At 31.7% G+C, this 10688-nt stretch overlaps 1 protein-coding gene and 1 pseudogene across 1 annotated transcript; both read left to right on the top strand.

Moving 5' to 3' along the window:
* The first annotated feature begins 1237 nt into the window (after positions 1-1237).
* LOC120149517 lies at positions 1238-2271 on the top strand (annotated as a pseudogene).
* Positions 2272-4052: 1781 nt separating this feature from the next.
* On the top strand, positions 4053-4782 carry LOC120149458 (snakin-2-like). The gene is made up of 3 exons (XM_039162230.1): positions 4053-4172; positions 4250-4331; positions 4407-4782. Exons 1-3 carry the CDS (start codon positions 4119-4121, stop codon positions 4589-4591), a joined length of 321 nt encoding a protein of 106 aa, XP_039018161.1. The 5' UTR covers positions 4053-4118; the 3' UTR covers positions 4592-4782.
* The last annotated feature ends 5906 nt before the right edge of the window (positions 4783-10688 follow it).

Genomic DNA, 10688 nt, shown 5'->3' with positions numbered 1-10688 from the left:
CAACGTATTGGGCAGGCTCGCAGCATTGTTCCCAACCAAATGGTCCATTCTCTTTACTAATCACTGGCTGGTCCAAGAGGGAGCTGTTATAAGGATCCCACATGGTCCAAATGGAACATTGTAACAACTTCAATACTATTGCTGCCACGGTCCAAAGATTCATCCATGTATACATCCCTAGTTCTTATAAAGAAAATATGCATACAAATACTTGTCCCTCGGACGTTTGATCTCGATTCCGTTCCGATAGGGTAACAATTTCTTCATAGGCATCTTATACCACAGTGATAAGACATACACTTTGCAGATATGATTGCTTGAATTCATGAATTAAAGGAGAATAACACTCTTTTTAATCACTGAAGTCACTCATTGAATTTATATCAATTTTATTTTTTTTAAACCCCTTAAAAACTCACATAATTTAAATAAAAAAAGCATCATTTTTGTGGTTTTAGATGTTTGTTTGAAAATCTAAATATTGAGAGGTATTCTTTTCGGGAAAATAAACAATATATCTCAAAATTAACCTCATCAGATGATAATCGGAGAAGAATAGAGTATTAAAATGTTAACTTTTAGATGAATTTTTGTCGATTTTGAGTAGAGTTCATAAAAATCAATCCGATGAAAAGAAGAAAAAAAAAGTGAGATGCAAACATTTTAATACCGATCTTGTCGCGAATGATAAGCAACTATAGATTGAAAGCGATGACTAAAGAAATTGACGCCTATTTGTATGGACCTAAATGATACACATTAAAATTTAGATAAAAAGGCATCAGAGGGTCATGTACTTTATAAAAACCAATGCGGTCATTGTATCATTTTTCTCTTAATGTGACACTCCAACTCAGAAAATAGGCCTAATGTGTCCCTTTGACTAACGTTTTTCGTCGTTGAATATTACGGTGCTGATGTGGTAGTTCACGATACTGACGTGACAGTTCACGGTACTGACATGACGATCTACAGTGTTGACGTGACAGTCCATGGTGGTTGATAACATGGTGGATAACATGACAGATGGACTGTCACGTCAGTATCGTGGACCACCATGTCAGCACCATAACAGTCAAATGACTAAAAATGTTGGTCAAAAGATCACATTGAGTTATTTTTTAAGTTAGAGGGATACATTGAAGTAAAAAAAAGTACAAGGACTACATAAATAATTATAAATTCATTTAAATAAATAGATTTGACCCAAGGCATTTCCTTTATGCAGCTTCTTCAATTATTGGAACACTAGTGTTGATCACCATCTGCTTCATAAAAAAAATCCCATTAATGCTGAGAACAGGAGAAAATAAGAACATTGAAGTGTTCTTAAAGGACCATGAATTTCTAGCTCCAAAAAGGTACAGATACTCGTATATCAAGAACATAACCAACTCATTCCGAGTCAAACTAGGCAAAGGAGGCTATGGCGATGTTTACAAAGGCAAGCTACTTGACGGAAGACATGTAGCAGTGAAGATTCTGAAAAAATCAAAGAGTAACGGGGAAGACTTTATCAACGAAGATGCGAGCATCAGCAGAACTTCTCATGTTAATATCTTATCTCTTCTCGGTTTCTGTATCGACGGTCGTCACAGGGCTCTAATCTACGAGTTCATGCCGAACGGATCGCTCGAAAAGTTCATATTTCAAGAGAAAACAGGCCGTCGATTGGAGTGGAAGAAGCTCTACCGGATCGCAATCGGCATAGCCAGGGGACTAGAATATCTACATTGTGGCTGCAACACACGTATTCTCCATTTCGACATCAAGCCTCACAACATCCTCCCCGACGACGAATTCTTCCCAAGATATCCGATTCCGGCCTGGCGAGACCGTGTCATGGACACGAAAGTGACCATCGGATACATTGCACCCTAGGTGTTTTCAAGGAATTTCGTAAGAGTGTCGCACAAGTCCGATGTTTATAGTTACGGGATGATGATTTTGGAGATGGTAGGGGGAAGGAAGAGTGTTAACGTGGATGTTGATCGGACGAGTGAAGTGTATTTTCCGGATTGGATATACGGTCGTGTAGAATTGGACGAAGAACTGGGACTAGAGGGTGTTAGGGATGAAGATGAGCAAGAGAAAGCGAGGAAGATGATAATAGTGAGCTTGTGGTGCATACAAACTGATCCATCAACTCGGCCGTCGATGAGTAGAGTGGTGGAGATGTTGGAAGGAAGCACTGAGTCACTCATCATCCCACCCAGGCCTTTCTTATCATCATCATCATCATCACCTTCAAGAGCAGCTAAGTTAGGTTAATTACTAAATTAGTTGCTCAGTTTAATGCAAGACTATTAAAATGTTAGAGGCGAGTAAAATACTTGTGAGCTGGTTCGCAATTTTTAGCGAATGCATGAGCTAAAAGTACAGAGGCTGAGGTTTTGTAATAGCAGGTGGCAACTGAATTCAGAACCCTGGACTGAGAACTCGCGCCTTGTACTGCGACTTCATACAACCATTTAATAACATTGTCCAAGCAAGTTTAAAATATAATTATAACCACTAAATTTCACACTAGATCTTATTAATGTAAATTTTATTATTAAAAGTTAACATAACAGTTTAAATATTTTTTTTCTTCCATACGAATCAAATGAATTCATTGATTAAAGGAATAGTTGCTATCCTTGGAGGTATCAAATTTAAATATCACTGTAACACCTTGATTCAATCGGACCTAAAAATCGAAGGATTAAAGCATTACACGGAACCATTGAAATGATTAACCCAAAAAATCCTTTTAAAACATCATCCTACCATCATTAAAAGACCGTAAGTCTGTAATTTAAAACATGTATGGAAAACATAAGTATATCATGTCTATGAATAGTGCATGCCCTCTAAAATAGACTAAGATGTACTTTGATGTCTCGATAAATTTGGAATCACAAACCAATGATAAGCTCCTTGAGAGATCTCCTAAGAACCTGCGCACAGGAATACGTTTCGAACGCTGAACTCTACTTATGATACCGTTGGGTATTCGGGCTGAGATCCGGAATTTCTACATCGCAAACGTACATCCGGGTAGCTTAGCCCTTGGAGTACTTGGGACATTTGCATCCAACCGGAAAATATAAATGTCTTGACACTAGCTGAGATATATTTGTATATTTCTAATCAAACAAGACAATCGTCATACTTACTAAAGTAATTCAGATATCCTTATTATTTTTCAAGCGTTATACAAGAGCATAAATTTTATGACATCTTACTTCATAATATTCTTATGTGTTTACTGTAATTGTTCGTTTTTCTCACTTACAAACTTATTAGAGAAGTTTTGACGATATTAGACCCTTTTTCGAGCCCTTAAATTCAAGTTAGACTTCTGGTCTAATTTAAAACTATTGTAGGAAGATAGTAAAATTATTGGATATGATAAATATTATGTTTAATGTTGAATAGTTCAACCGTTGTAGGAATATAAATAAGTTATTGAATATGATAGATATTATGTTCAATAATGACAACAATCAAAAGAACGTCAAACGGTGACTACGCTTACGCTAATGAAAGACGACCAACAATTGTTGATTTGAAATAAGACTTTAATTTTTCTTAAAATATACCTTAATATATAACATTAATTTTAAGTTGGAAATTATTTATATGATTTGTGTTACGATTAATTAAGATCTGATGTAGCTGTCATATACCAACGAGTCCAAATGACAGTATGAGCTGGTGATAGGGGTGCATGTTTATACGTGGAATGCAATGGATTATGGCATACGATGCAATGTACTGTGTTGTGTCGTAACGCCGTCTCCTCCTCTCTTTCCGCCTCTCACGGTCCTCGTTTTTCTCTCTGTCTTGTGTGCCACCACACTTGTCCTCTTCCCTAAATCTTTCTTCCTTCGCCCACCTCAACTCAACACACAATGTACCAAGACACCTGCCTTTTCATGGAGAAAACCCCATCAGCTGCTCATTTGTCACATTCCCAGCCGTTGATTCACATCATATTTTTGTACCAATTTGGAGGGTATAGTTTCAGGAGGGTGATTTTGTAATTGAAAAAGCAAAAAAAAAAAAACTATTATAAAAGGCCAAGCACCCTTTTCCAAGCAGTCCCAAGTTTCAAAGCCTAAGCATCATCTCTAATGGAGTTTCACCTTACTCTCCTCCTCCTGCTTTTGTTCATCGGCATGGTTCAGGTAAACACATCATTTCCTCTTAAAAACAGCTTGTTTAATCCTTTCAAGAATCGGCCCTTTGTGTTTCACATTTCCAGGTCTTATCAGAGGCCATGGCTGAAGAGCAGAAACATGCCCGGGTGGTGAAAGGACCAACAAGAAAGCTTTTTCGATTCGTTGGTAATGGTTTTCTGCCATTGAATCTATCATTTTTGTTGTTGTTGCTTGAAATAATGAAAATGAGTGGGTTTGCAGATTGTGGGGGGTTGTGCCAGGCGAGGTGCAGTATACTCTCGAGGCAGAACGTGTGTAAAAGAGCAAGCGGAACCTGCTGCGCCCGGTGCAGATGTGTGCCGCCGGGCACCTCGGGCAACAGGGAAAGGTGCGGGAGATGCTATACTGATATGAGAACACATGGAAACAAGTTCAAGTGCCCTTGATTTTCCCATCTGATGAACTAAGAAACCTCTTGTCGCTGTGATCAAATGTGTGTAATTTCATGTTTATGGAGTTTGATGTTTTTTATGTGGTGGTTTGTAAGAGTTAATACCAGTTCTTGTTTGTTTGTACCTTCAAGAGTTCAAGTTCCATCTTCTTGTAGTATAATCTGTACTGTTGTGTACTAATTCAGTCCCCTGTATACCTCTCTTCAATCACCAAATGATTTTATGTACACAAGATTTATGTTGTTATGGAGCGAAATTAAAATTTTAAAATTTTAAGGGCGTATTTGAACTTATAAAATTTTAGAAGAGAAAATATATATTTAATCAAAAATACATAAATTTTTTAAAATATATGATAATTTTAAATTTTCAGGGCAACTGCTTCTATCTGCCCTCACTCGGTTCATCCTTGGATGAGCCTTTGAAATTTTAGTCCTTGGATGAGCCTTTAAAATTTTAGGAGAAAATGAATTTAAAAAATTTTTAGACGAAGATTTGATGAAAATAAATTATCAATAAATATTGATTAAAGATAACGAATTTATAAAAGTTTTAAAGAAAAATTGATGAAAAATAAATTATTAATAAAAAAATATTAGAAAATTTAATAACTTAAAATATACGATAATTTGAAATTTTCTAACCACAATCTTTAGTGCACCAGTATATACAACTTTGCTTATTAGGTACTTTTCTTGTTTACTTAATTTTTTTGTCTTTGTACAAATCTGTTTACCTAAGTGGTTAAAGGAAATGTTATTGTACCTCTGTGGTTAAAGGAATCGTAATTGTTCCTATAGGCCAAGGGTTCGAACACCAACATCTAAGACATGGTGATTGACTGTTTATTGTCAAAAGATTAAAAATATTTAAAACATATATTATTTATAATCGTTTTAGCTTAATAAAAAATTATCTTTAAAGGTAAATTTAACTATGAATTGATAAAATAAAATAAAAATAAGAAAACAATACATTGAGAAAATCATTACAATATCAAATTGAACTTAATAATTTTTTTAGTATCAAATTGTATGATAATTTGCTAGGATGATTACGTCTCTATGAATATAATTTCAAAATTGTAATTAATTATAATAGTTTTACACATTTTAATAACGTTTTTACTATTAATATTTTAATGTTTTTTATATAATGTTTTTATATATGATTAATATTTTAATATATTTTTTATAGAAATCCATTAGTTTTATTAAAAATAAAAAATATCCAAAATTATAATAAAGTTATACAAACATAACTAAACGTAAACTAAATTATAATTAATACATTTTTATTATAATCATTGACGTAAAAACTAGCCACCTAGATCACATAAGGATCATAAAAGGAAAATGTTAAAACACCTAACCAATGCTCAAACAATATAAAGATACGGAAAAATTTGACTGCATCGGTAAACGAACAACAAAAGGGGATGAAACTACTGAAAGACTACTGACAAATCGCAAATCAGAGTCGAGCGACATGAGAAAACTATCCACGAGCATAAAATACGTATCCAAATCAATTTGAGGGTCCAAAGCAGTGAAGATAAGCATGATAACAAATAAGCGTCAACTTGATCAGTCGCGACAATGTCAAACCCAATTATAAAAAAAGATAAATGAAAACAACGGCAAAATAATAAAAAAAACCACAAAAAATATAATAAAAAAACATTACACAAAGATAAAGGTAAGCACAAAGATATAATTACACTTATTAAAAACGAAAAAAGAAACTAATGGTTGGTAACAACTATCAAAATTGATGTCGTCGTTAACTAAATAAAATCAATGAATTTTTTTTATTTGAGGTATAAAAATTGATATAAACTGAAAAGAGAAAAAAAGGGAGAGAACGGCTAGCCCTTAGTACATTTAATATTAAGTTGATGATATTAGGGCCGCTGATATTAATGTAATAATATTGAGGATGATTCGTATGTACGGCTAAACTCTCGAGATAATGTTTTCGAACAAATTATTTCACGAGATAATGCTCTCCCAATATTAATTGCTCAAATAGGGTGAAATCCACGGTGTTGGTCGTAGGTCGCCATGCCTTCCAGGCGACCTACTACGTGGCCAGCCATGCACGTCCCCAAGCATAGGTCGCCATGCCCTCCCTCCTGCTCCTCGCGTGATTCCTCTTGCCCTCGCATAGCTCGCTCGGATGACCTCAGTCGGATGCCCTCGGTCGAATGGCCTCGGATACTCTCGCATAGCTCCCTTGGATGGCCTCGGATGCCCAGCGTGTTGGAACGTGCATGGCATTTGCAATCTCTCTCATAGCTCGCCGGGAAGACATGGCGACCTAGTAGGTCGCCCGGATGGCATGGCGACCTACGGCCAACACTGTAGATTTCACTCTATTTGAGCAATTAATCTGGAGAGTGCATTATCTCATGAATTAATTTGTTTGATAACATTATCTCGAAAGTTTTGCCCGTATGTACGGTTAATATTTTAATAATTTGATTGTGATGTTTCGTACTTCATTTATATAGATTATGAATGTTAATTTTCAAATAAATTCATAACATTTAACTATTTGGTTCATATAAAAAAATATAACCGTTAATCATATACATTAATAAGGGCAAATCATGTATTTAGTACAAAACTATTAATTTTGATACGTTTTAATACCTAAATTTTTAATTTTTTTTTAAATTATACTTAAAGTTTCGTTTTAGTACATCTTTTCAAAATTTAACATTAAATTTTAAAAAAAATAAAAGTTAAGATACTAAAACGGAATAAAATTTATAATTTAGATATTAAATACGTGATTTACTCTGTTAATAAAGATATTATTATGAATTAGCATGATAGAGATCATATCACGTGATTTAAAATCACTCAAGTAAACTAGAGTGATTTTAAACATTCCAATGATTTTTTTCACGGTTAATATTTTAATAATATGATTAACAATTTGACATATTTCACATTGCATTTATATAAATAATTTGTGTCAAGTTTTTTTATGTGAGACTTATACATATAAAGTTTTAAAATGAGTACAACATAAAAAAATATGAATTTTATTTTTTTAATAATCTAAAATAATATTTTTTTTAATATTTTTTTAATAATTAATAATATATACACACAAATATAATGCTTGAACTAAGAACCTCCAATAAGTACAATACACTATTTAACCTAAATTATGCTCGCATAAGCCATTGATTAGGGTTCAGGTCATTAATTACTTATTTTTAGGGGTGTTCATTTTTCGGTTTTAACCAAATTATTCGATCGAACTAAATTAGTTCGGTTAATTCGGTCGGCTACCGAATTAGTTCGGTAGGAGAATGGTTAACATTTTTTTCAATATTCGGTTAACGGTTAATTCGGTTCGAAATCGGTTAATTAACCAATTAACCAAATTAACTGAGGTTATTAAATATAAAATATATTATATATATTAAATACATATTTTAAGCTCAAACTCATTAAGAATTAAGACTCAATTATTTTTTAACCATACTAAACTCATTAAATTATCAATACCTTATTAAAAATTTAACCCAAATAAAAAATACTTTATTATATTCAAATTAAACTAATTAAATAAATTATAAAAAATCGGTTAATTCGGTTAACCGGTCAAAATAACCGAACTTTATTCGGTTTGGTTAATATTTTCAAAAAAAAATTTGATTCGGTTAACGGTTAAAGAAAAAAATTTAATTAATTTGATTAATAAAAATTTTGTTCGATCGGTGGCTGAATTAACGGTTTGAACACCCCTACTTATTTCTACAAGTTTCCTGTGAGATTATGATATAGCGGACTGTCATGTGAGTGTAGCCCAAACACTTTTATAAACAATTACAAGGATGTAAGATTTTATATTAAAGAAATAAATTTAAAATTTTAAAAATAAATTTAAATTTACAAAATTGTAGAAAATGAAAACAAATTTTTAATAAAAATTATATAAAATATATTATAATTTTAAATTTTAAAGAGCACGATTATCTCCGTCCGTCCTAATCGATTCAGGTCACTGATTACTCATGTCGGTAAGTGTAGCCCTAAAAGGAACAAGAAGCAAAGTTGTGGTACCTATAGTGGGGAAAGAATAAATGCTATTCGCTGAAATCGAATTTGTTCCACTACACCCTACTGTCTGCCTTTATTGCTTTTCCTATCACAAAAATGGACCCCTAAATATTTAAAGGCCCTTTCTATTTTCATATATATACAATGACCACAAAATTTTTCTATTTTCATATATAAAAGGGACCCTAAAAATTTAATATTCCATTTAAAAAAAATTGAGTGCAAAATATTTTTTTATTTTTTATATTCCAGTTAATAAATTAAATTAAATTTAATATTTTTTAAAATAATGAATGTGTAGTGATTCTCCTACGAGTCATATACATCCTAATGTGATTATGTAATGCATGATTTTGTAAGTTTAGTTTTTTTTTTCAAACTATATCTAACGTTTATTTTTTGTTTCATTTTAATACATCGTTGTTAAAAACTTAACGACACTACATTTTTATGAGTAAATTACATCATTCATCACTCAACTATCTTTTCACTCTTATTTTGGTGCTAAATTTTAAAAAATTTAAATTTAACTACTCAACTTTCAAATTGCTCCTATTTTAATCACTCTAATTTATTTTATTAATATTTTTGTGACATGACATTTTCATTATTATTTTATTAATATGTAATTAAAAAATTAAATTTGAAAGTTAAAGTGATCAAATTAGGAATAGTTTGAAAGTTAAGTAATTATATTACAAAAAATTTAAACTTTAGTGACCAAAATAATAGTGAGAAGATATTGAGTATGAATGATGTAAATTATCCATAAAAAGGTGACACATACAAATCACCTGTTAAGTTTTTTTAAGACGGCGTAGTAAAAGAAACGAAAACTAAATGTTAAGTATAGTTTTGGGGGGAAAATGAAAGTTTAGGTACTATGACGTATCAAAAATGATAGTTTAAATATTAAACGCATAATTTATTCTTATTTTCATTTACTATTTTTTAATATAGAAATTAATGTATTCTTTTTATTACTACTTTGCAAACATAAAAGTTAGGTAAAAAGGCACTAATATATTTTAAAACCGAAAAGTATAATTACAAGTGAACATGAAAAACATGTTCTTTTAGATGAAGAGTAAAGAAAATTACAACATTATGGTAGGCCATATTTAAAAGGCACTACAGAATTGTTTAAGTTACGATAACTTTAATATATAATTAAAAAAATATGTTATCGAAAATATTAAAAATTATTAATATTTTTGGTAAAGCGTTACCTAAAGCATTATGTGTTATCGGAATTTTAAAAATTTTAACATTTTCTATAGCGTCTTTCTTTAGCCGTATTTTAAGGTTGTCTCACGACATAATTACCCCGACACTACAAGTGATTATGTTGTTGGCTAAATAATCTCGCCGTCCGACGGGAGCGGATACACTAAGCTCTCTAGGAAGCCAAGTATATTCCCACTATTTTTAGAAAATAATTAAATTTAATTTAAAATATTCAAAAATATATAATAAGAAGAATAAAAAAATATTTATCATTTTTAATATAAAAAAAATATGAAAATTTTGAACTCTTATTTTTTATCTTTAAATCCGTCAATTACCATGCGAACTTCTATGTCGGCCAGCGGTGGATTTACACTTCGCTGGCAACATATTTAAAGTGTGTAAAGCTTATTAAAATATTACTTCCCTTAAAATCATACGTTGCAATTGAATGATTAAGATTTCTTGCAATAGGAATAAAAGTGGTCGGTAAATCAGACAAAAGAGTTGATATATTACGTCGTATTTAAAGTTAATTTTGTGATTTAAATAAATATATTTTAGGGATGGACATTTAAATCCGACCCGACCGATCGGGTCAATTTTTTTTTAAAAAAATTCGGGTTCAGGTAGAGTCGGGTCGGGGTCGGGGTCGGGTTTAGGGTGAAAAAATCCGACCCGAACCGATTTGAAAAATATATATAATTTTACCCTATATATTTAGGGATAATTACAATAATACCCCTCTATATATGTATTTTCAATTAAGTCACTATTTTTATTGA

The sequence above is a fragment of the Hibiscus syriacus genome, unplaced genomic scaffold (genome assembly GCF_006381635.1).
Source record: "Hibiscus syriacus cultivar Baekdansim isolate YM2019G1 unplaced genomic scaffold, ASM638163v2 tig00111005_pilon, whole genome shotgun sequence".
NCBI classification, from domain to species: Eukaryota; Viridiplantae; Streptophyta; class Magnoliopsida; order Malvales; family Malvaceae; genus Hibiscus; species Hibiscus syriacus.
The sequence above is the reverse complement of the archived record's forward strand: the minus strand, read 5'-3'. Positions and strand labels throughout refer to the sequence as shown.